This window comes from Hyla sarda, chromosome 3 (genome assembly GCF_029499605.1).
Source record: "Hyla sarda isolate aHylSar1 chromosome 3, aHylSar1.hap1, whole genome shotgun sequence".
In the NCBI taxonomy this organism is placed as follows: domain Eukaryota; kingdom Metazoa; phylum Chordata; class Amphibia; order Anura; family Hylidae; genus Hyla; species Hyla sarda.
The window spans coordinates 443,104,254-443,131,880 of NC_079191.1; the positions used below are offsets into that span (position 1 = coordinate 443,104,254).

General features: G+C 45.7%; 1 protein-coding gene across 4 annotated transcripts; it reads left to right on the forward strand.

Annotated features, from left to right (window-relative positions):
- Positions 1-978: 978 nt before the first annotated feature.
- Positions 979-27,470, forward strand: SAYSD1 (SAYSVFN motif domain containing 1). Of its 4 annotated transcripts, XM_056568647.1 has the most exons (4): positions 23,352-23,629; positions 23,734-23,869; positions 24,988-25,195; positions 26,759-27,470. In XM_056568647.1, exons 3-4 carry the CDS (start codon positions 24,995-24,997, stop codon positions 27,089-27,091), a joined length of 534 nt encoding a protein of 177 aa, XP_056424622.1. In that variant the 5' UTR covers positions 23,352-23,629; positions 23,734-23,869; positions 24,988-24,994; the 3' UTR covers positions 27,092-27,470. The 4 variants fall into 4 exon arrangements, with proteins under 4 accessions (XP_056424620.1, XP_056424619.1, XP_056424621.1 ...); XM_056568645.1 differs by lacking the exons at positions 23,352-23,629; positions 23,734-23,869 and adding an exon at positions 979-1,090; XM_056568644.1 differs by lacking the exons at positions 23,352-23,629; positions 23,734-23,869 and adding an exon at positions 1,121-1,267.
- Positions 27,471-27,627: the final 157 nt, after the last annotated feature.

Consider the following 27,627-nt stretch of genomic DNA (forward strand, 5'->3'; position numbering starts at 1 on the left):
TGTAATTTTTACCGAAAAGTGCACTTTTTTCTGGTTTCACCGTAGATTTCATAGTGAAATGATTGATGTCACTACAAAGTGATATTGGTGGCGCAAAAAATAAATAAATAAATAAATATTAAAAACCCTCATATGGGTCTGTAATTGCAAAACTAAAAGTGTTACTAGGAGGAAATAACAAACGTGCAAAAATGAAAAAAATGGCCCGTTACTTAAGGGTCCTATCTTGCCTGATCTTACTAAGGAAAAAATGGAGGGAATTTACCAAAAGATTTGGTTGCCTATTTTTGCTGTAATTTCTCACAGAACATTCACATTGTAGTGTCTAGAAAGTTTTTTCAAGTCAAACATATGAGTTTGGGTCTTAATATATATTATATATACTGTATATATATATATATATATATATATATTTTTTTTTTTTTTTTTTTTAAAGGGATGCAGTGGACAGTGCATATTGCACATATAAAAAAAAACGCACAAAGCTCATGAAAAGGCGCAAATATATACCACTCAATCAGCACCCTCACAAACTTGTCTATTTCACAGAAACTTCTCCAATTACAGTGTTGGCGTTTGGTTTTTTCAGTTTTTGTAATGTAGCTGGCAATTTCCTAAGCGCAGTGTGACGCATCCATTACAAGAGGATGTTTGCGGATGTTTTACATGACTATATTTCAGGCAAGCTTAAAAAACAATTACAAAAAATAAAATAAAACTGTCCCAGAATACTCCTTTAATGTGTATGGGGACCTCCACTGTAAAACCATTATAGTAACACATATTATGGCCGCTTGACTGGTCACAAAGAATATAATCCATCAAATCCGAGAACTTTTAGTCATCCCACACAACCTACATACAGAGCCCCTCATACAATCACCTCACATACAGAGCCCCTCATACAATCACCTCACATCTCCCGCCTCCTGCACGTATTTATACCGACGGGATCACGTGCCACCAGCGAGCGCTCGTCCCCAGCCAATCAGCTGCCGCCATTCTCCTGCCGATGACGTCAGCAGTCTCTAGGAGGACGTGGCAGCCTCGGGTGCAGGAAGTTGCGTGGTGGTGTTTTCGCGGGGCGCAGGTGAGAAGCGGGGAGACCTGGTCACGTGACGCTGCTTTAGCACCAGGGGGCGCTATAGTGACGAGCGTGCCCGGTATACGGGGCCTTGTTCCCGCCAAAAGTGCAGTCACCACAGCCGCCATGTGTGAACACGACACTTCAGGCACTGAGGGCTTCACTGTGCGGCAGATGGTAGATGTGAGCTTCACCGTGTCCGAGCTAAGGATGTGGGAGTCCTGTGTGATATGCTGTATCTAAGCTTATCACCATGTATCTAAGCCTATCACGATGTATCTATAAGCCTGTAATCATGATGTGTGCTGAGTCTTACTATGTGATACGCTTTTATACAAATGGCCCCAGCTATTGCAAAACTACAACTCCCAGCATGCCCAGACATTCAACGGCTTGGATACACTCATCAGCAGAGTATATTTTACATAATAGGCTTTGCTACATGAGTTGGCACACAGTATCACACATAATAGGCTTAGATACACAGCTCAGCAGGATATATTACACATGAAATGCTTGGATATACATCTGAGCAGAATATATCACACACAATAGGCTTAGATACACAGCTCAGCAGGATATATTACACATGAAATGCTTGGATACACATCTGAGCAGAATATATCACACACAATAGGCTTAGATACACAGCTCAGCAGGATATATTACACATGAAATGCTTGGATACACATCTGAGCAGAATATATCACACACAATAGGCTTAGATACACAGCTCAGCAGGATATACACTGCTCAGAAACATAAAGGTAACACTGCGATAACACGTCCTAGATCTGAATTAACTAATCGTATGAAATACTTTCCTCTTTACATAGTTAAATTCGCTGATAACAAAATCACCAAAAATTATCAATGGAAATCATCAACCCCTGGAGGTCTGGATATGGAGTCACCCTCAAAATTACAGAGGAAACCCCACTACAGGCCGATCCAACTTTATGTAATGTCCTTAATACAAGTCCCAATGAGGCTCAGTAGTGTGTGTGGCCTCCACGTGCCCGTATGACCTCCCTACAACGCCTGGGCATGATCCTGATGAGGTGGAGGATGGTCTCCTGAGGGATGTCCTCCCAGACCTGGACTAAAGCATCCGCCAACTCCTGGACAGTCTGGGGTGGATGGAGCGAGACGTCCCAGATGTGCTCGATAGGATTCAGGGGAACGGGCGGCCAGTCCATAGCATCAATGCCTTCCTCTTATAGGAACTGCTGACACACTCTAGCCTCATGAGGTCTAGCATTGTCTTGTATTAGGAGGAACCCAGGGCCAACCGCACCAGCATATGGTCTCACAAGGGGTCTGAGGGTCTCATCTCGGTACCTAATGGCAGTCAGGCTACCTCTGGCAAGTACATGGAGGGCTGTGCGGCCCCCAAAGAAATGCCACCCCACACCATTACTGACCCACCACCAAAACCGGTCATGCTGGAGGATGTTGCAGGCAGCAGAATGTTCTCCATGGCGTCTCCCGACTCTGTCACGTGCTCAGTGTGAACCTGCTTTCATCTGTGAAGAGCACAGGGCGCCAGTGGTGAATTTGCCAATCTTGGTGTTCTCTGGCAAATGCCAAACATCCTGCACAGTGTTGGCCCTCATACCGCCCTCATGGAGTCTGTTTCTGACTGTTTGAGTGGACACATGCACATTTGTGTCCTGCTGGAGGTCATTTTGCAGGACTCTGGCAGTGCTCCTCCTGCTCCTCCTTGCACAAAGGTGGAGGTAGCGGTCCTGCTGCTGGGTTGTTGCCTCCTACGGCCTTCTTCACGTCTCCTGATGTACTGGCCTGTCTCCTGATAGTACCTGTAGTATAAAGAGAAGACCCAGGAGAAGGCGCCGTGTGCGTTACCCTAATAACACAGAAACAGGGTCCCACAGTAAGTGGGGATAGACGAGGGGTCTATAAGATGGCCGCTCACCTAGAGCGTATGGATATATGCATGTTTGAAGTTGGATCCTGTGCCAGCCCGCAGGTCTCAGGAAGGACCAGATGGGTTCCTGTATTGGGAACGGTGCAGGTAAGGAAAAAAAGGTGACCTTAGAAGCAGGCGCTCAGATGTCAATTAGAAGAGGTCACGATCAGGTCATGGAAATAAGATGAAGTTGCAGTTTAGTTAGGAATAAAACATGGAATGACGTGTTTCAGGGTGTACAAACCCCTTCAGATACAGCAAAGTTATCCTTTGCTGTATCTGAAGAAGGGGTTTGTACACCTTGAAACGCGTCATTCCATGTTTTATTCCTAACTAAACTGCAACTTCATCTTATTTCCATGACCTGGTTGTGACATCTTCTAATGGACACCTGAGCGCCTGCTTCTAAGGTCACCTTTTTTTCCTTACCTGTCTCCTGGTAGCGCCTCCATGCTCTGGACACTACTCTGACAGACACAGCAAACCTTCTTGCCACAGCTTGCATTGATGTGCCATCCTGGATGAGCTGCACTACCTGAGCCACTTGTGTGGGTTGTAGACTCCGTCTCATGCTACCACTAGAGTGAAAGCACCGCCAGCATTCAAAAGTGACCAAAACATCAGCCAGGAAGCATAGGAACTGAGAAGTGGTCTGTGGTCACCACCTGCAGAACCACTCCTTTATTGGGGGCGTCTTGCTAATTGCCTATAATTTCCACGTGTTGTCTGTTCCATGTGAATTGATTGTCAATCAGTGTTCTTCCTGAGTGGACAGTGGGATCTCACACAAGTGTCAGTGACTTGGAGTTACATTGTGTTGTTTATGTGTTCCCTTTATTTTTTGAGCAGTGTATCACACATGATAGGCTTAGATACATAGCTCAGCAGGATATATTACACATGATAAGCTTAATGTAAGGAAGAAACAATGACCAGCGTGGAAGCCCCGATGCAGCTGCGATCTTTATTAATAACAGCAGACTCACATGGACAAGCAGTGACGCGTTTCGATCGTCTTGGCGATCTTAGTCGTACTGATACTGGAATCGATACGACTAAGATCGCCAAGACGATCTAAACGCGTCACTGCTTGTCCATGTGAGTCTGCTGTTATTAATAAAGATCGCAGCTGCATTAGTCCAATCAGAACCAAATTGCCAAAACCGGTTCTTGCACTTACTCCTCCCCCCCCCCCCCACTTTAATAGTGTGAAGAATATAGTACTCAAACATCTACGCTTTTTAAAACAAGAGGAGGTGTTGTCCAATATATTATGTGAAGGGGGCCATGTGGTTTCCAAAAGGGGCACCCCCCACCTTGGGAGATCAGTTATCTCCTAATGTTGTGTACTCTCAAACAAACCCCAGTAGCAGCTGACTACCCCAGAAGGGCTTTTTCAAATGTTGTCACAAAATCTGTCGCACCTGTCATTATGCAAAGCCCACCAAATATTTGGAGAATGTGGAGGGCCCTAAAACCTTCCAAATAAAAAAAAACTACATTAATTGTAATTATAGCAACGTAGTCTATATCATTGAATGTATTGCATGCAATTTAATATATGTGGGTTTCACCACACGCAAATTACCGTATATACTCGAGTATAAGCCGAGTTTTTCAGCACGATTTTTTGTGCTGAAAACACCCCCCTCGGCTTATACTCGAGTGAACTCTCCGCCTGTCAATCCCTTCTCAGTGGTCTTCAACCTGCGGACCTCCAGATGTTTCAAAACTACAACTCACAGCATGCACGGACAGCCGATGGCTTAGATAAGCTTAGATACATAGCTCAGCAGGATATGTTACACATGATAGGCTTAGATACATAGCTCAGCAGGGTATATTACACACGATTGGCTTAGATACATAGCTCAGCAGGATATGTTACACATGATAGACTTAGATACATAGCTCAGCAGGGTATATTACACATGATAGGCTTAGATACATAGCTCAGCAGGATAGGTTACACACAATTGGCTTAGATACATAGCTCAGCAGGGTATATTACACATGATAAGCTTAGATACATAGCTCAGCAGGATATGTTACACACAATTGGCTTAGATACATAGCTCAGCAGGGTATATTACACATGATAAGCTTAGATACATAGCTCAGCAGGATATATTACACATGATAGGCTTAGATACATAGCTCAGCAGGGTATATTACACATGATAGGCTTAGATACATAGCTCAGCAGGGTATATTACACATGATAGGCTTAGATACATAGCTCAGCAGGACATATTACACATGATAGGCTTAGATACATAGCTCAGCAGGATATGTTACACACGATTGGCTTAGATACATAGCTCAGCAGGATATGTTACACACGATTGGCTTAGATACATAGCTCAGCAGGATATGTTACACACGATTGGCTTAGATACATAGCTCAGCAGCATATGTTACACACGATTGGCTTAGATACATAGCTCAGCAGGATATATTACACATGATAGGCTTAGATACATAGCTCAGCAGGATATATTACACATGATAAGCTTAGATACATAGCTCAGCAGGGTATATTACACATGATAGGCTTAGATACATAGCTCAGCAGGATATATTACACATGATAGGCTTAGATACATAGCTCAGCAGGGTATATTACACATGATAGGCTTAGATACATAGCTCAGCAGGGTATATTACACATGATAGGCTTAGATACATAGCTCAGCAGGATATGTTACACACGATTGGCTTAGATACATAGCTCAGCAGGATATGTTACACACGATTGGCTTAGATACATAGCTCAGCAGGATATGTTACACACGATTGGCTTAGATACATAGCTCAGCAGCATATGTTACACACGATTGGCTTAGATACATAGCTCAGCAGGATATATTACACATGATAGGCTTAGATACATAGCTCAGCAGGATATGTTACACATGATTGGCTTAGATACATAGCTCAGCAGGATATTTTACACACGATTGGCTTAGATACATAGCTCAGCAGGATATATTACACATGATAGGCTTAGATACATAGCTCAGCAGGATATATTACACTTGATAGGCTTAGATACATAGTTCAGCAGGATATGTTACACACGATTGGCTTAGATACATAGTTCAGCAGGATATGTTACACACGATTGGCTTAGATACATAGTTCAGCAGGATATGTTACACACAATTGGCTTAGATACATAGCTCAGCAGGATATATTACACATGATAGGCTTAGATACATAGCTCAGCAGGATATGTTACACACGATTGGCTTAGATACATAGCTCAGCAGGATATGTTACACACGATTGGCTTAGATACATAGCTCAGCAGGATATATTACACATGATAGGCTTAGATACATAGCTCAGCAGGATATATTACACTTGATAGGCTTAGATACATAGTTCAGCAGGATATGTTACACACGATTGGCTTAGATACATAGCTCAGAAGGATATTTTACACACGATTGGCTTAGATACATAGCTCAGCAGGATATATTACACATGATAGGCTTAGATACATAGCTCAGCAGGATATATTACACTTGATAGGCTTAGATACATAGTTCAGCAGGATATGTTACACACGATTGGCTTAGATACATAGCTCAGCAGGATATATTACACACGATTGGCTTAGATACATAGCTCAGCAGGATATGTTACACACGATTGGCTTAGATACATAGCTCAGCAGCATATGTTACACACGATAGGCTTAGATACATAGCTCAGCAGGATATATTACACATGATAGGCTTAGATACATAGCTCAGCAGGATATATTACACATGATAGGCTTAGATACATAGCTCAGCAGGATATATTACACATGATAGGCTTAGATACATAGCTCAGCAGGATATATTACACATGATAGGCTTAGATACATAGTTCAGCAGCATATGTTACACACGATTGGCTTAGATACATAGCTCAGCAGCATATGTTACACACGATTGGCTTAGATACATAGCTCAGCAGGATATATTACACATGATAGGCTTAGATACATAGCTCAGCAGGATATATTACACATGATAGGCTTAGATACATAGTTCAGCAGCATATGTTACACACGATTGGCTTAGATACATAGCTCAGCAGGATATATTACACACGATTGGCTTAGATACATAGCTCAGCAGGATATATTACACATGATAGGCTTAGATACATAGCTCAGCAGGATATATTACACATGATAGGCTTAGATACATAGCTCAGCAGGATATATTACACATGATAGGCTTAGATACATAGCTCAGCAGGATATATTACACATGATAGGCTTAGATACATAGTTCAGCAGGATATGTTACACACGATTGGCTTAGATACATAGCTCAGCAGCATATGTTACACACGATTGGCTTAGATACATAGCTCAGCAGGATATATTACACTTGATAGGCTTAGATACATAGTTCAGCAGCATATGTTACACACGATTGGCTTAGATACATAGCTCAGCAGCATATGTTACACACGATTGGCTTAGATACATAGCTCAGCAGGATATATTACACATGATAGGCTTAGATACATAGCTCAGCAGGATATATTACACATGATAGGCTTAGATACATAGCTCAGCAGGACATATTACACATGATAGGCTTAGATACATAGCTCAGCAGGATATATTACACATGATAGGCTTAGATACATAGCTCAGCAGGATATATTACACATGATAGGCTTAGATACATAGCTCAGCAGGATATATTACACATGATAGGCTTAGATACATAGTTCAGCAGGATATGTTACACACGATTGGCTTAGATACATAGCTCAGCAGCATATGTTACACACGATTGGCTTAGATACATAGCTCAGCAGGATATATTACACATGATAGGCTTAGATACATAGCTCAGCAGGATATATTACACATGATAGGCTTAGATACATAGCTCAGCAGGACATATTACACATGATAGGCTTAGATACATAGCTCAGCAGGATATATTACACATGATAGGCTTAGATACATAGCTCAGCAGGATATATTACACATGATAGGCTTAGATACATAGCTCAGCAGGATATATTACACATGATAGGCTTAGATACATAGTTCAGCAGGATATGTTACACACGATTGGCTTAGATACATAGCTCAGCAGCATATGTTACACACGATTGGCTTAGATACATAGCTCAGCAGGATATATTACACATGATAGGCTTAGATACATAGTTCAGCAGGATATGTAAGGCTCACAAGATGTTTTCAGGACATTTTGTTTTCCCATTTGTTGGGGTTCACGTGTCCTTTTCTTGACATTTTGCTTGTCGAAAATGTTTTAACTATTTTTTTCATGGAATTGCTATTCTATTGGAGGCATTGCTCTCTCTCTAACTCTCGACTGCAGGGCTCCACAAATCCCAGGTGCCAGATCACCATGGCAACTGGGAATTTAATCCTGGCGCTTAGTTGTTTGACAACCTTAAAGGGGTACTCCGCCCCTAGACATCTTATCCCCTATCATCCGTGACTGCAGTTCTGCCCTCCCCCCCCAATTAATTATCAGCCCAGCGCTACTACTCACATGTCACCCGCAAGCGCTGCCCTCCTGGTTCTCCTGTTTGTTGCGGCCGCCAGCGCTGACACTCTATACCAGTGGTCTTCAACCTCCAACTGTCCAGGCATTCTGGGAGTTGTAGTTTTGCAACATCTGGAGGTCCGCAGATTACAAACCACTGCTCTATACTGTATCCCTATGCCCGGGCTGCAAAAGGTATACACTCACCTTCCCCGTCGGTCCGGACTTGCTTCCCAGGGAATGGAACGTCGGAGAGCCGCCAGCCTATCACCGGCCGCAGCGATGTTCCGCCTCGGCCGGTGATAGGTTGAGCGCACTGTTGAGTGAAGCCGGCTTCTTACATCACAATGGGCTCAGCCTATCACTGGCCGAGGCGGAACATCGCTGCGGCTGGTGATAGGCTGACGGCTCTCCAACGTTCACGTCCCCAGCGTAAGGCCGACGTCGGAAGATGCGTTAGTTTTATTTTGTTAACCTTTTGCAGCCCGGGCATAGGGATACCGCACAGTATAGAGAGTGTCAGCGCCAACGGCCGCAATAAACAGGAGGACGAGGAGAGCAGCGCTTGCGGGTGACGTGAGTAGTACCCCGATGGGGACAGCGCAGCACTGGGAATACCGTTATATACCGTGGAACCGCCACAAGTTACAAAAATACCGCGATACACATATTTGGCCATACCCCACAGCCCTATGTTGGGGTAGGTTCACACACACTGCATCTCTAGTGTATTTCTCACTGCAGAAAATCTGCTGCAAATTCTACTTTGAGCAGACGCACAGGGGCAGGCCCGTGCTTCACAGTCACATCGGCGCGCTGGTCTGAACACTCAGATGCCGACCGATCAAGACTATTCACGTGTCTCTGGGACAGATGCACTAGACTGATCCTAGCCTGATTGTAAGAATTCCACCATGTGAATGGGGCCTTAGGGTATGTTCACTCCAATTCCATAAGTAATGAATTTCCTCAATGAACACACGCTGCTCAGAATCAGGGCTAATTTTGCACGGATTTTGTTGCTAAAATTAAAGGGGTACTCCGGTGGAAAACAAATTTTTTTCAGATCAACTGGTGCCAGAAAGTTAAACAGATTTGTAAATTACTTCTATTAAAAAATCTTAATCCTTCCAGTACTTATCAGCTTCTGTATACTACAGAGGAAGTTGAGTTGTTCTTTTCATTCTGACCACAGTGCTCTCTGCTGACACCTCTGTCTGTGTCAGGAACTGTCCAGAGTAGGAGCAAATCCCCATAGCAAACCTCTCCAGCTCTGGACAGTTCCTGACACTGACCGAGGTGTTAGCAGAGAGCACTGCGGTGAGATTGAGAAGAACTTCAGAATAAAAGACAACTTCCTCTGTAGCATACAGCAGCTGATAAGTACTGGAAGGATTAAGATTTTTTATATTGAAGTCATTTACAAATCTGTTGATTTGAAAAAAAAAAATTGTTTTCCACCGTAGTAACCCTTTAACTCCTTGGGGACGGAGCCCATTATAACCCTAAGGACGGGAGCATTTTTTGCACATCTGACCACTGTCACTTTAAACATTAATAACTCTGGTGCTTTTACTTTTCATTCTGATTCCGAGATTGTTTTTTCGTGACATATTCTACTTTATGTTAGTGGTAAATTTTTGTCGATACTTGCATCATTTCTTGGTTAAAAATTCCAAAATTTGATGAAAAAATTGAAAATTTTGCATTTTTCTAACTTTGAAGCTCTCTGATTGTAAGGAAAATAATCATTCTAAATAAATAATATTTTGATTCACATATACAATATGTCTACTTTATGTTTGCATCATAAAGTTGAGATGTTTTTACTTTTGGAAAAGACCAGAGGGCTAAAAAGTTCAGAAGCAATTTTCCACAAAATTTTCAAAATCGGAATTTTTTAGGGGCCAGTTCAGTTTTGAAGTGGACTTGAAGGGCCTTCATATTAGAAATACCCCATAAATGACCCCATTATAAAAACTGCACCCCTCAAAGTATTCAAAATGACATTCAGTAAGTTTGTTAACCCTTTAGGTTTTTCACAGGAATAGCAGCAAAGTGAAGGAGAAAATTCAAAATCAAAATTTTTTACACTCGCATGTTCTTGTAGACCCAGTTTTTTTAATTTTACAAGGGGTAAAAGGAGAAAAAGCCCCCCAAAATGTGTAACCCAATTTCTCTCGAGTATGGAAATACCTCATATGTGTATGTCACGTGTTCGGCAGGCGCAGTAGAGGGCTCAGAAGGGAAGGAGCAACAATGGGATTTTGGAGAGTGAGTTTTGCTGAAATGGCTTTTGGGGGCATGTCGCATTTAGGAAGCCCCTATGGTGCCAGAACAGCAAAAAAAAAAAACACATGGCATACTATTATGGAAACTAGACCCCTCTAGGCACGTAACAAGGGGTCCGGTGAGCCTTAACACCCCACAGGTGTTAGACGACTTTTCGTTATATTCGGATGTGTAAATGAAAAAAAAAAATGTTCACTAAAGTGCAGGTTTTTTCCCCAAATTTACCATTTCTACAAAGGATAATGGAAGAAAAATCCCCCCAAACTTTGTAACACAATTTCTCCCGAGTACGGAGATACCCCATATGTGGCCCTAAACTGTTGCCTTGAAATACGACAGGGCTCCGAATTGAGAGAGCACCTTGCACATTTGAGGCCTGAATAAGGAATTTGCATAGGGGTGGACCCGGTTACAAGGATGGGGCTTGTTTCCACCAAAACCCTACAGCAGTGTTTCCCAAACAGGGTGCCTCCAGCTGTTGCAAGACTCCCAGCCTGCCAGGACAGTCTATGGCTGTCCGGCAACACTGGGAGTTGTGGTTTTGCCACAGCTGGAGGCGCCGCTTAGGAAACACTGCCGTATGAGACGTTTTTCATTTTTATTGGGGGGGGGGGAGGGGCGACGTGTAAGGGGGCGTATGTGTAGTGTTTTACTTTTTATTATTTGTTAGTGTAGTGTAGTGTTTTTAGGGTACATTCACACAGGCGGGGGTTCACAGTAAGTTTACTTGAAGGAAACCCACTGTAAACCCGCCCGTGTGAATGTACCCTGTACATTCACATGGGGGGGGGGGACCCCAAACCTTCAGCTGTGGCAAAATGACAACTCCCAGAGTGCACTGACAGACCGTACATGCTGGGAGTTGTAGTTTTACAACAGCTGAAGGCACACTGATGGGGAACCACTGAGTTAGAAAACAGACTCTAGCTCAGTGATTCCAACCCATGTGCCTCCAGCTGTAGCAAGACTACAACTCCCAGCATGTACGGTCTGTCAGTGCACTCTGGGAGTTGTAGTTTTGCAACAGCTGGAGGCACACGGGTTGGAATCACTGAGTTAGGAAACAGACTCTAGCTCAGTGTTTCCCAACCAGTGTGCCTACAGCTGTTGCAAAACTACAATTCCCAGCACGGCCAGACAATCAGGGATGCTGGGCATGTAGTTCTGCAATATCTGGCCCTTCAGATGTTGCAGAACTACAACTCCCAGCATGCCTGGACAGTCTGGGCATGCTAGGAGTTGTAGTTATGCAACAACTGGGGAAGAACAGTGGCCTCCAAACTGTAGCCCTCCAGATGTTGCAAAACTACAACTCCAAGCATGCCCAGACTGTCCAGGCATGCTGGGAGTTGTAGTTCTGCAACATCTGAATGGCCAGATATTGCAGAACTACACGCCCAGCATCCCTGACTGTCTGGGCATGCTGGGAGTTGTAGTTTTGCAACATCTGGAGGGCTACAGTTTGGAGACCACCATATAGTGGTCTCCAAACTGTGCCACTTCAGATGTTGCAAAACTACAACTCCCAGCATGCCCAGACAGTCAGTGCATGCTGGGAGTTGTAGTTTTGCAACATCTGGAGGACCACAGTTTAGAGACCACTACACAGTGGTCTCCAAACTGTGACCCTCCAGATGTTGCAAAACTACAACTCCCAGCATGCCCAGACAGCCTTTGGCTGTCTGGGCATGCTGGGAGTTGTAGTTTTGCAGCTTTTAGAAGGCCACAGTGAAGATCACTTATCGAGATCTTAACTGCAGCCTTCTCAGCCGCACTTTCCGGACGCCGCTCCTCCTGCTCGCGCCGCTTGTTCCTGCTGCCACCGATGCCGGTCCGGGTAAGCCAGGCCATGTCCCCCCCCCCTTGCCGCCAGTGTTCCCTCCGCTCTGTACCGACTTCGATCGGTGCGCAGAGCGGGGAGAAATGAACTCTAACCCCCCGCCCCCCTCCTGCCATTGGTGGTCAGCTTGACCGACCAATGGCAGGGGATTGGAGGGAGGTGGCAACATTGCCACCTCGCTCCTATGCTTTAGGCTGGTCGGAGCTGTCTCTGACAGCTCCGATCAGTCTTATTTTCCGGGAGATCGGGTCACTAGTGACCCGATTTTGCCCGGATCGCGGCAAATCGCAGGTCTGAATTGACCTGCGATTTGCTGCGATCGCCGATATGGGGGGGTCTCAGAACCCCCCTGGGCATTGCCACGGGATGCCTGCTGATGGATATCAGCAGGCATCCCGGTCCGATCACCTCCCGGCGAGCGGCAGTGATCAGAAATACGGAGGGCGTATGGATACGCCCTCCGTCCTTAAGTGACGGGACGCGAGGGCGTATGCATACGCCCTTCATCCCCAAGGAGTTAAAGGGGTACTCCGGTGAAAAACTTTATTTTTTTTTTTTAATCAACTGGTGCCAGAAAGTTAAACACATTTGTAAATTACTTCTATTAAAAAATCTTAATCCTTCCTGTACTTATTAGCTGCTGAATACTACAATGGAAATTATTTTCTTTTTGAAACACAGAGCTCTCTGCTGAGATCCCGAGCACAGTGCTCTCTGCTGACATCTCTGTCCATTTTAGGAACTGCCCAGAACAGCATATGTTTGCTATGGGGATTTCCCTTTACGCTGGCAGTTCCTAAAATGGACAGAGGTGTCAGCAGAGAGCACTGTGCTCGTGATGTCAGCAGAGAGCTCTGTGTTTCAAATGGAAAAGAATTTCCTCTGTAGTATTCAGCAGCTCATAAGTACAGGAAGGATTAAGATTTTTTAATAGAAGTAATTAACAAATCTGTTTAACTTTCTGGCACCAGTTGAGTTGAAGGAAAAAAAAAAAAAAGTTTTTCACCGGAGTACCCCTTTAACCCTGAAATTCAAAGCCCACTGACTAAAGAAGAGTTGCAGACCTACAGGTATATACTTACTATATAAAATGTGGTGCGATAGATTAGGGATCGACCGATATCGTTTTTTTAGGGCCGATACCGATAATTGGTGGAGGTTAGGGCCGATAGCCGATAACTTATACCGATATTCCGGTATAAGTTATCGGCTATTTATCCAACCTCGACACCGCTGCAGATCATTGATTTAAAGCGGGTGCTTTAAATCAATGCACTGCAGTGGCTTTTGCGGTGCCATAGGCCGCCGCCGCCACCACCCGCTTCTCTCCCCTACCTGTCAGGGTGGTCCGGGCCATCTATCCATCCTTCCTTCCTGTAGTGTCCGGCGGTATTCCGGGTGGAGGATGCACCGGTCCGGGCTGTCCTTCTTCTCCGGGGGTCCTCTTCTCCACTCCGGGCAGGCTCCGGCCTAGTACGCTGCATAGACGCCGCTACGCAGTGACACCCGTGCGCAGCGACGCACCTGACGTCACGGCGTAGCGGCGTCTATGCAGTGTACTAGGCGGGAGCCTGCCCGGAGTGGAGAAGAGGACCCCCGGAGAAGGACAGCCCGTACCGTTGCACCCGGAACGGCCACGGACACTACAGGAAGGATGGATGGCCCGGACCACCCCCATTACGGGTAAGTTTATTTTTTATTTTTTTATTGACTCGGAGGGTGGGGGAGGGGCGACGCGGTGGGTCGGGGGGGGGGGGGGGGGGGGTCGGTCGCGGTGCGGCGGGTCAGGGGGGGGGGGGGGGGCGTTCGCGTTGCGGGGGGCGGGGCATTATCGGCTTATAATGCCCAAAATCGGCCATACCGATGATCGGTCGATCCCTACAATAGATCACTAGGTTTACATTAAAAGTGTATATAGTGGTTTTAAAATGGATTGTATGATGCAATAGGGTGATGAGTGAAAATAGGAGTATGGTAAATAAAATATAATATATAATCTATAAAATAAAACAAAATAAAATGTTCAGACTAGTTGTATAGATAACCATAAAATAATGTTTATTGATGAAATAGTTACATATATGGTCTCGGCAGGGCCCTTGCTAGAGACCAGTATACGGTAATTAGTATAATATTAACAGTAAAAAATTGTAGTAAAAAATAGCAGCCACCTCCTGTTGAACTAAGGTTATATTGAGTCAATTCCGTCCGTTTCTGTTATCTGACCTGTGTTAGGGTGCTTTCACACCACGTTTTGTACTTACAGTTCCCGAATACGGCTGGGAGGAGGGGGGCGGGGCTTAATCGCGGCGCCCGCACTCAGCCGTATTCGGGAACCGTATTAATGAGCCGACCGGAGTGAACCGCAGCCTCCGGTCGGCTGCGTTTTCGGCCGTATGCGGTTTCTGAACCCAACAGCGGTCTTCAACCTGCAGACCTCCTGATGTTGCAAAACTACAACTCCCAGCATGCCCGGACAGCCGTTGGCTGTCCAGGCATGCTGGGAGTTGTAGTTTTGCAAAATCTGGAGGTCCGCAGGTTGAAGACCACTGGTATAGGAGGCAATACTCATGTGTCACCGGTGCCCTGGATGTCGCTCCATCGCTGTCGCCGCGTCCCCGGAGTGTCCCCGACGCTCCGGGCTTCTTCTTCTTCCCCGGCATCCACGCTCTCCGCCGCCGTCATCACGCCGCTCCACTCCTATGTCGAAGCAGAGCGCAGGGGATCCCGGCACGGAGCAGACACCGAGGAGGCAGGGAAGGTCCCTCCCGATGTCCTGTAAGCTGTTCGGAACGCTGCGATTTCACCGCGGCGGTCCCGAACAGCCCGACTGAGCAGCCGGGTTAGTGTTATTTTCGCTTCAGACGCGGTGGTCAGCTTTGATTGCTGCGTCTGAAGGGTTAATACAGGGCATCACCGCGATCGGTGATGTCCTGTATTAGCGGCGGGTCCTGCCGCAGGTATTCGCCGTATAAGACGCACCAACTTTCCCCCCCCAGTTTTGGGGAAGAAAAAGTGCGTCTTATACGGCGAAAAATACGGTACCTTGAGGTCTGCAACTCTTCTTACTTTCATTGTATTCACTCTCTACACTTGGGGTTACGTGTAACGCAGAAACCTCGGCATATACTTTATTTAAATTATTAGTGTGAGCCCCCCAACTCCTCTTTTTTTATTGTTTGTTCTTTTGGCAGAATCACATTTCTTGTAGGAAGTTCCACTACAGAGCCTCCAACATATAAACAGAGCAGCAGCCTCCTATTGAATATCCTTATTGAGAATCTCTTTGGAATTGAGTGGAATAATAAACAATTTAAATGAAATTAAATGGAATGTCCATAGTGTGAACGAGCCCTAAGTCTACGTTTGGTCCATTCACGTTCTTGTCACCTGCATCTCAAAAACATTTCCAGAATCCGCCCGTTTCTCACTACTGAATCTGCTAAAACTCTCATTATTGCTTTGATTCACTCCCGCCTCGACTACTGTAACTCTTTACTAATAGGCCTTCCTTTCTCCAAACTCTCTCCTCTCCAGTCCATCCTTAATGCCGCAGCCAGACTCATCTTCCTCTCCAGCCGCTACACCGACGCCTCCTCCCTGTGCCAGTCACTACACCGGTTACCAATTCAGTCCAGAATACAGTACAAAATCCTCAGTCTCACACACAAAGCTCTCCACAATGCTGCACCTCCCTACATCTCCTCTCTCATCTCTGTCTACCATCCTACATGTTCTCTCCGATCTGCTAATGATCTCACACTAACATCTTCTATAATCCAAACTTCTCACTCCCGTCTCCAAGACTTCACTCGTGCTGCACCGGTTCTCTGGAATACTATCCCTCAATCCCTTAGACTCAACAACAACATCCATAGCTTCAAACGTGGCCTAAAAACACATCTCTTCAGACAGGCCTATAACAGTCTCTAATTGGCCTCAACATATCCCCAACATATCCCCAACATATCCCCAGCATACCCCCAGCATACCCCCAGCATATCCCCAACATACCCCCAACATACCCCCAACATACCCCCAACATATCCCCAACATATCCCCAACATATCCCCAACATATCCCCAACATATCCTCAACATATCCCCAACATATCTCCAACATATCTCCAACATATCTCCAACATATCTCCAACATATCTCCAACATATCCCCAACATATCCCCAACATATCTCCAACATATCTCCAACATATCTCCAACATATCTCCAACATATCTCCAACATATCTCCAACATATCTCCAACATATCTCCAACATATCCCCAACATATCCCCAACATATCCCCAACATATCCCCAACATATCCCCAACATATCCCCAACATATCCCCAACATATCCCCAACATAACCCCAACATATCTCCAACATATCCCCAACATATCCCCAACATATCTCCAACATATCTCCAACATATCCCCAACATATCCCCAACATATCCCCAACATATCTCCAACATATCTCCAACATATCCCCAACATATCTCCAACATATCTCCAACATATCTCCAACATATCCCCAACATATCCCCAACATATCTCCAACATATCTCCAACATATCTCCAACATATCTCCAACATATCTCCAACATATCTCCAACATATCCCCAAACCTCTTGTTTGAATAGTTATTGTGTAATATTATGTCTGATACTTGTCTTTGTTTGTACCCCATAATTCTAAGCGCTGCGGAATCTGTAGGCGCTATATAAATAAAATTATTATTATTATGTAGAGTGGACCAGCTGTGGTATACGTCAGCACATCTTTTCGCTGGTACCCAATAACGTATACTAAGTTACACAATAAATGGGATGTAGTTAGGCTCCTCTGCAGCAGCTGCTATAATCTGTGCTGAGCGCCAAATAAAATGATCTCCCCGCATCATTGTTGTTGTCTTTATCTTTGCTGTGGGTACGGTAGACTTCTGCGGTCATGAAGCATTATCGTCAGTCACCGGGATCTGTTGTCCCCTCAGGTAGTTGAGAAATCTCCAGTAAACTCTGTATCTGGTCTCTGGTTGATGTCTCCCTCATGGTACGCCATCAGTTTGGTGCTTACCGGGTTTAGTATAACACCTGTGAGGATATCGTAATGAGCTCTTAGGAAATATTCAGCCCCATAAAACCTTACTGTATGTAATTGTACCAGAAGGGCCCGGGGCCTGGATCGGCCTCATTTATATACTTACAAACTGCCTGCCATTCCGTGAAGTTTTACAATTACTGTATATGCAGATATGTATGTGTGTGTATACAGGGGTGTGGAAATTTTGTCAAAAAAAAACTACTTGTCCACGGGACTAAAACGGAGCAAAATCTACTTGTCCCTCATGACGATCCACTTGTCCGGGCCAATTTTTGCTTTTACACTCTCTCGTTTTTTCCTCCTCGCCGTATAATAGCCATAACTGCATACTATAATGATACCTTTTAATTGTTCCACAACATATGCTCCGAATCAAAAAACAAAAAAAAAATATTGGTGAAGTGAAATTGAAACAGTAAAAGATAATTTAGCAGATTTGATGATTTTCTTATTTACGCCATTTACCTTGTGGTTGAGCTAACATGTATACTTTATTTTATACCAGATTTGTATAGTTTCCGTTAGGGATCGACCGATTATCGGTATGGCCGATATTATCGGCCGATAATCACGATTTTGGGCATTATCGGTATCGGCAATTATCTTGCCGATAAGCCGATAATGCCCCCCGCACCGCCCCCACCGCACCGCGACCGCCACCCCCCCCGACCCACCGCACCGCACCCCCGACCCACCGCGTCGCACCCCCCACCGTGATGCTGGGCGGTATACCGGTATGGATTTTTGCCCATACCGCTATACCGGTCGGGCTCCTCCCCCACCCTCCGAGTCAATAAAAAAATTAAACTTACCCGTAATGGGGGTGGTCCGGGCCATCCATCCTTCCTTCCTGTAGTGTCCGGGGGCGTTCCGGGTGAAGAGTGAACCGGTACGGGCTGTCCTTCTCCAGGGGTCATCTTCTCCACTCCGGGCAGGCTCCGGCCTAGTACACTGCATAGACGTCGCTACGCCGTGACGTCAGGTGCGTCGCTGCGCACGGGCGTCACTGCGCAGCGGCGTCTATGCAGCGTACTAGGCCGGAGCCTGCCCGGAGTGGAGAAGAGGACCCCCGGAGAAGGACAGCCCGGACCGGTTCACCCTCCACCCGGAACGCCCCCGGACACTACAGGAATGATGGATGGATGGCCCGGACCACCCTGACAGGTAGGGGGAGAGAAGCGGGTGGTGGCGGCGGCCTATGGCCCCGCAAAAGCCACTGCAGATCATTGATTTAAAGCGCCCACTTTAAATCAATGGTCTGCAGCGGTGTCGCAGGGGGTTAAATAGACGATAACTTATACTGGAATATCGGTATAAGTTATCGGCTATCGGCCCTAACCTGCACCGATTATCGGTATCGGCCCTAAAAAAACGATATGGGTCGATCCATAGTTTCCGTCATGTTTTACTAATTAAAAAAATATTCTGAACTTTTTGAATCTTTTTTAATTGCCATTTTCTGACCCTTGTAGCTTTTTTTTTTTTTCCCCTGCATTCGGGGCTGTATGATTTTTTTGCGCCAAAATCCATTTTTTTTATATCAGTACCATTTTGGTATTGATCTGACTTTTTAATAGCTTTTAAAGGGGTACTCCGGCGCTTAGACATCTTATCCCCTATCCAAAAGGATAGGGAATAAGATGCCTGATCGCGGGGGTCCCACCACTGGGGACCCCCGTGATCTTCCACGCCGCACCCCGTTAGAATCAGTCCCCGGAGCGTGTTCGCTCTGGGTCTGATTACTAGCAATCACGGGGACGGAGCATAGTGACGTCACCACGGTTCCACCCCGTGTCATGTCACGCTCTGCCCCCCTCAATGCAAGCCTATGGGAGGGGGCGTGACAGCAGTCACGCCCCTCCAATAGACTTGCATTGAGGGGGTGGAGCCGTGACATCACTATGCTCCGTCCTCGTGGTTGAGATGTACTCAGCCTGAGGACCTCCAGCGGTTCCGGAAGCCGCTAAAGGTGGGTGCTGCATGGTAGATCCTGGGAGTCCCCAGCAGCGGGACCCTGGCGATCTGACATCTTATCCCCTATCCTTTGGATAGGGGATAAGATGTCTTGGGGCGGAATACCCCTTTAACTTTTTTTCTGGGATTTTATAAAAATTGTAATTCTGTGTTTATTTTTTTTAGTTTGTCATTTACCGTACGGGATACATAATGTTATATTTTAATAGTTTGTACAATTACGCACAAAGTGATACCAAATATGTTTATTTTTATTATGTTTATATGTTTTTATATAGGAAAGGGGGTGATTTGAACTTTTAATATGGAAGGGGTTAATGTGTGTCTTTTAAACTTTTAATACATTTTTTTTTTTTTTTTTTTACACTTTATTAGTCCCTTAGGAGACTTTTAGGAGGAATCATTAGATTCCTCATACAGATCAATAGAGTTCTATTGAATCTGTGTGCTCTGCGATCCATTGATCGAGCCTAGTCCAGCCAGGATCTATCAATGACAGAGCCACAGACACCAGGGAACAGAGGTAAGCCCTCCGGCTACCTCTATAGTGGATTGCCCCCTTGCGATAGCGCTGCAGGGGGGGGGCGATCCTCCCCACTAGCCCACCAGGGAGCATTCACATGTCTCTTTAGACGCTGCTGTCAGCTTTGACAGTGGCGATCTCGGGCGTCGGGCGATAGGAATTCCACATCCCTGTTGTGATACATTAGGCTGATGGTTTATGATTTACTGAGGGTAATGAGAAGCTAACATTGTGTTTATAGTATACGTGTAAAGGCAGGCCGCCAAAGGATCCTATATTGTTCATAAACTGTGGTTAAAGGGGTACTCCGGCCCCAAGACATCGTATCCTCTATCCAAAGGATAGGGAATAAGATGTCTGATGGCGGGGGTCCTGCCACTGGGGATCCCTGGGATCTAGCATGCAACACCCACCTGTAAGTACTGCCGGAAACGCTGGAGGCGCTCAGTCTTATGCCTCTCGACCACGGGGATGGAGTATAGTGCTGTGACGACTCCGCCCCCGTTTGATGTCACACCCCGCCCCCTCAATGCAAGTCTATGGGAGGGGGCGTGACGCCACGATACACCGTCCCCGTGGTCGGGAGGCATAAGACTGAGAGCCTCCAGCGCTTCCGGCAGTACTTACAGGTGGGTGCTGCATGCTAGATTGTGGGGGTCACCAGCGGCGGGACCCCCGCGATCAGACATCTTATCCCCTATCCTTTGGATAGAGGATAAGATGTCTTGGGGCCGGAGTACCCCTTTGATGGAGCAACTTTAGGTCACTGACTGGTTATAGTGTGGAGTGTGTTGTGACATTGAGTTGGTCACCTTTTGGCTTCCAATTTTTTTGAGGACAATGAACTGTCTGAAACGGGTCGGCTTTATCAGTGATGTTCAATAAAGTTCTGTGTTCGCGGCCTACTTGGACTTTGATCCACAGGTGTCTTCACTTATTTACAGGATCAGATCGGTGCAACTAAGAAGATAGCAGGGAACTTTTTGGCGCTGATCGTAACAAACGCAATCCAGGTGTAGTTCGGGTAAAATTTTCTTTATTTGACATAGATGCAACGCGTTTCACTACACCTGGATTGTGTTTGTTCCGATCAGCGCCACAAAGTTCCCTGTTATCCTCGAAGTTGCACCGAGCTGTTCAAGTTTTTATGGGAAGGCTGCAGACAGAAACCGGCTTGCTTCTTCTATTCACTACGTGCTGTCCATTGTTGTGTATGTCGGTACACAACCGGAGCGGGTAAGAGACCGCCTGTATCCCCTCCGACCCTATCCAGCTTCAGCACGTGTGATCCTCCACAGAGAGCGCCTCTGCTTTGTGTTTATTTACAGGATGTAATAGTTATTTTGTCAATGGTGCTGAATCTCTTTGTTTAAAGAGGTACTCCACCCCTAGACATCTTATACGCTATCCAAAGGATAGGGGATAAGATGTGTGATCGTGGGGGTGCCGCCGCTTGGAGCAGTGCTGGAGGTTCTGGCTCCCAACCACGCGAACGGAAGATCGTGACATCACGACTCCGCCCCCTTGTGATGTCACGCCCCGCCCCCTCAATGCAAGTCTATGGGAGGGTACGTGACATATGATCGACAGTAATCAGACCTGGAGTGAACATGCTCCGGGGACTCATTTTAATGGGGTGGGACCCCCGCGATCATGCATTGTATCCCCTATGCTTTCAATAGGGGATAAGATGTCTAAGCACCGGAGTACCCCTTTAATACAGATGTCTTTCTCTATCCATCCCCTCGTAAACATTCATGCTCAGCCAAGTCTCTTGGAAGGTGGGACTGCTGCCAGACACCACTCTCTGTGGCTTATCTCCCTGAGAACATAAAAATCAGAAGCAAAAAAAAACAAACCTGATCCTTCCCTGCCCTAACATCTGCCATCTGGGGGATCAGCAGGTCACCATATACATAAAATGGTTGGCAGATTTTGCAATTGTGTCGAATGTGTTTGTCCAGCTTTAGAGATGATCAGTAGCTGTGCAAGGTACCAGTTAACCATCTAACCGGAATAGACTGGAATACCATTTGGTACGAAGGGCATGCTAAGAGTACAAGATGCTTTATTGATTCGTTTTAAAATTAGACAAAAAGTGTGACTAGTGCTTTAAAGGACAACTGCAGCGGCATTACACTTATCCCCTATCCACAGGATAGGGGATAAGTGTTTGATCGCGGGGGGTCCGACCACTGGGACCCCCCCCCCCCCCAATCTCCCTAACGGGGCGCCGCCATAAGCGCTCATGGTGACGTAGCGTCGACCTAGAGGTCGACGGTGACTCCCCATCTCCTCCTTGTCCCCATACAGTTCTTTGGGGGATGCGGGGAGGCACGAGTGCTGCCTCCCCACCTCTCCCATAGAGATGTATGGAGGAGGCGTGCCAGCCGCAACGTCATGCTGCGGCTGGCACGCCCCCTGCACAGGAGAGCCACAGCCCCAGCGTACAGGAGATCGCTGGGGGCCCCAGCGTTAGGACCCCTCGCGATCAAACACGTATCCCCTATCTTGAGGATAGGGGATAAGTGTTTGTAACGCTGCAGATGTCCTTTAAAAATACAGCCTATGCTCTGATAGAAATGTATATGCGTCCATCTATATATATTGAGTCTCTCAAGGTGTATTGTAGCTGCTAGCTAGGGACGCATTATGACAGGCAAGCTGGCATTTATGGCTACTGATTAAAATAATATCCTAGCCATCTGGCCCCCTACGTTTCGCCAGACCTCGCTGACTTTATCAAGGGAGTCCGGCTAGCATATTATTTTAAACAAAAGCTTTTAGGGGGGATTTCTAGTTTAGGGCTAACCCCTTTAAGGGGGTCACCCCTAAAGTTGTTGTGATTTATTATTTGCCCTGAAATCCTCGGGGGGATTTTGTTGGTTAAAAGTACAAGATGAAGACCATAATATCGATTTTAGCAGCCGGTTTGCCCACTCCAAGGGAGGTCTGATGGTAAAGCAGTGGGATTTATTGCTTTTAGATTGCAGATAAGTGGTTTTTCAGGTAAAAGTATGATCACATGTTAAAAAAAAATTGTTATATGTCTCAATATTTTCAGGATCTCTGATTGCTGTAAATGAACGGGAACATTTTTGTTCACCACATCCACAGGTGCCAAAACTCTTGCACCTCCTGTGCAGTTTAGGCTAAATTGTGGCTGCAGCTCATCTGCATTTTGTCTGCTATGTGAAAATGCAGTACAGTGGTCCCTCAAGTTACAATATTAATTGGTTCCAGGATGACCATTGTATGTTGAAACCATTGTATGTTGAGACCATAACTCTATGGAAACCTGGTAATTGGTTCTGAAGCCCCAAAATCTCATCCAAAAATAGGAAAAGGTGAGGATTAAAGAAAAATAAGTAGATAACTAATATAGATAAAGCAAAGTCCTTACATATGTAAGAAAGATCTGCTGGGAGCTATAAATCACTGTCTATGTCAGTGTTTCCCAATCAGGGTGCCTCCATCTGTTGCAAAACTACAACTCCCAGCATGCCTGGGTCCTGTACAGTACACACAGTGTCCCAAATGGAGCCGCCCTTACTTGGTGTCCAAAGGAGCAGCTAACCCTGGCACAGGTAAGGAGTAGTACAGAACTTGTAGTTCCTCCCTGTACTGTACGGGGCGCTACCAGACAGCCAGTCCCTGCATGCACCTCAGTAATACAGGTAAAGAGTGCAGAACATGTAATACCTCCCTGTACTGTAGGGGGCGCTACCAGACACCAGTCAGTACATACACTTCAGTAATACAGGTAAAGAGAACAAAACATGTAATACCTCCCTGTACTGTAGGGGGCGCTACCAGACACCAGTCAGTGCATACACTTCAGTAATACAGGTAAAGAGTACAGAACATGTAATACCTCCCTGTACTGTAGGGGGCATTACCAGACACCAGTCAGTGCATACACTTCAGTAATACAGGTAAAGAGTACAGAACATGTAATACCTCCCTGTACTGTAGGGGGCGCTACCAGACACCAGTCAGTGCATACACTTCAGTAATACAGGTAAAGTGTACAGAACATGTAATACCTCCCTGTACTGTAGGGGGCGCTACCAGACACCAGTCAGTGCATACACTTCAGTAATACAGGTAAAGAGTACAGAACATGTAATACCTCCATGTACTGTAGGGGGCGCTACCAGACACCAGTCAGTGCATACACTTCAGTAATACAGGTAAAGAGAACAAAACACGTAATACCTCCCTGTACTGTAGGGGACGCTACCAGACACCAGTCAGTGCATACACTTCAGTAATACAGGGGTTTTACCAGTAAAATGCCCATTCTGATTGTCAGTTCCTCCAGTTGTGACATGCTTCATAGATCTGGACTGTCTGTACTTTGTATGTTGAGTCTGGTTTTAAGTAACAATGGTCCAGAAAAAAACCATTGTATGTTGAGGCCATTGTAAGTTGAGGGATCACAGTATAATGGTGTTCAGGAGCCCGGAGTGATGACTGAAGAGATGAATTATGTCCCAGATCAACCATCTGCAGAAGTCATCCTTGAATATTTTTTTATCGTCACCTTCCTATAATAGATTCATCACATTCCTGGATTCCTCTTCTCTTAATGAACTTGTTTCTATTGTTTCGCCTGTATGCTAATCAGTTATTAACGTTAATTGTTCGTTTGGTTTCTACCCTTGTTCTCGTTACTTAAACCCATTGCCTTTTTTTCATGCAGGGGACCCATGGAGCAAAGGTTGGCAGAATTCAGAGCAAGAAAAGCCAAAATTCATCCGCAACCTGATGAAAGCGGTCACAAGGTGGGGGAGACAGAGCAGAGAAGAAATACATTTATAAAGATGGCAAAAGAGAAATTCCACAGTGTCTGTAGCAAGTGGAAAACACTGGGACCTGCAGAAACTCCACTATCTGATGCCAGGACTGAGGTGAGATGGGAGAGGCAAAACATTAAAGGGCATCTGTCTCATAAAGATCGCTCTGTGTAGTAGTTATAGGAACACCGCAGGCAAAGCTGAGACTGTACTGTGCATAATACTGGGCATGGGGAAGAGGAGCACAACACAGAGCTCTGCGCTAGCCTTAAAGGGGTTCTCTAGGCGAATACGATTGATAGCCTATCCACAGGATAGTCCATCAATCATGTATCAGTGGGCGGCTGCCACCTGCCACCAATCAGCTGCCCAGCAGAGCCGCAGTGCCCGCACTACACAGTGAACGGGGCCAAAAGCAGTTGTCTCTGTTCACTTTGTAGCATACATAGAAAGACAAAAAGGTGCCCGCACTCACCGCAAGGAAACAGCAGGCCGACTTCTATGGCATCTCGGACAGATCCGACTTCACGCTGACAGCAGGGCGCTCTGAGCGCCAGCACTTTAGTTGATACCAAACTATTATATGGACCTGGCCTACAGGTGCACGCTACTAGGCTAGATATACAGCAACAGAAGAATACAGCAGCACACTGCCAGCACAAGGATATAGGTGAAACATGAACATGCAGATAAAACATGGAGACTATACAGCTATGGTGTAATAGATGCAAATGTGAAACTATGAAATAGTGAGGCACTAAGCTCGCAAATTTGTCTCCGCCGGCGGTCAAATAGCTTGGACCATCCCACCGCGATAAGGTGGCCTCATTGGGACGGACCCTACACTGTGAATATGCCTCTGTGTGAACAGTTCAGTAAGCATGGCAGGATCTGGAACATCCAAGACACCTTATATACACCTGATAGAGGTGGGTGTATATAAGGCTAACATGGAGGTAGCCACTCCCCCGTATGTGCAATACAGACAAAGAATAAGTCAGCCAGCACTTTAGTTGATACCAAACTATTATATGGACCTGGCCTACAGGTGCACGCTACTAGGCTAGATATACAGCAACAGAAGAATGCAGCAGCACACTGCCAGCACAAGGATATAGGACAGTGGGACGGTCCAAGCTATTTGACCGCCGGCGGAGACAAATTTGCGAGCTTAGTGCCTCACTATCTCATAGTTTCACATTTGCATCTATTACCCCATAGCTGTATAGCTCTCCATGTTTTATCTGCATTTTCATGTTTCACCTATATCCTTGTGCTGGCAGTGTGCTGCTGTATTCTTCTGTTACTGTGTGTATGTATATATATATATATATATATATATATATATATATCAGAAGGCTGGATTGTGAGTCGCTCACCCTGTGCACGCCTACCTCACCACCTGTGCCGCAGACCGTCCGGTACCGCCTCCGGCTGCTCACTTGTAAAGAAAAGAACAAGGTCCGGCACTAGGTTGGTTGCAGGTAAAAACTTCTTATTTCTTTATTTGAAGATTCTGCAGTACAAGGTTGAAAGGCTGACGCGTTTCGCTAAAGTGCTTAATCGTAGACTCAATATATATATATAATATGCAGAAATACTAGGTCATATTTTTATAACCCAGGTGCATTTTCTGGTGTAGTTTATGTATTGTAACTTTTTGTCTATGCTCTGCAGGTTTTGCAGACAATGCCAGTAACTTCAGAGGAAGCAGCGCACTATGATGTGGAGCCCACTTCCTCCTCTTCGTGGAAAAACGTCCTTCTACTGAAATTCCTCCTGTGGCTCGTACTGCTCGGACTTTTTGTGGAACTTGAGTTTGGACTGGCCTATTTTCTCCTTTCCATGTTTTATTGGATGTATGAAGGAACTCGTAGGTCTGGTCTAAGGAAGAAAGGAGAGAAGAGCGCCTATTCTGTCTTTAACCCCGGGTGTGAGGCCATTCAGGGAACTATAACCGCAGAGCAGTTTGAGAGAGAACTGCAGTACAGTCCACTGGCCGGGATTTAGGATTAGACAGACCTCAATAATTGTCCTGACACAGCACATACAGCAATGTCGACCAGAGAGCATCGTGTAAAAGACTTTTCTTCCAACAATCAAGAAATCTTGTAAACTGCCATCCCCCAATGGTGAAATGTGTTGGAGCAGTGATTAAGAATAGGCAAAGATAGAGGATGGTGGTGGGTAAAGATTCAGTACAAAATGGATTTGGTTTGAATTCATCAAAAATTGGATTTGTTATAACACAATCTTTTTGTGATTTTTTATTTTTTTTTCCAGATTATTTAAAGGTGGTACTCCGGCCCCAAGACATCTTATCCCCTATCCAAAGGATAGGGGATAAGGTGTCTGATCGCAGGGGTCCCGCTGCTGGGGACCCCCGCAATCCAGCATGCAGCACCCACCTGTAAGTACTACCAGAAGCGCTGGAGGCTCTCAGTGTTATGCCTCCCGACCAAGGGCTACGGAGTATCATGACGTCATTACTCCGCCCCCGTGTGACGTCACGTCCCACCCCCTCAATGCAAGTCTATGGGAAGGGG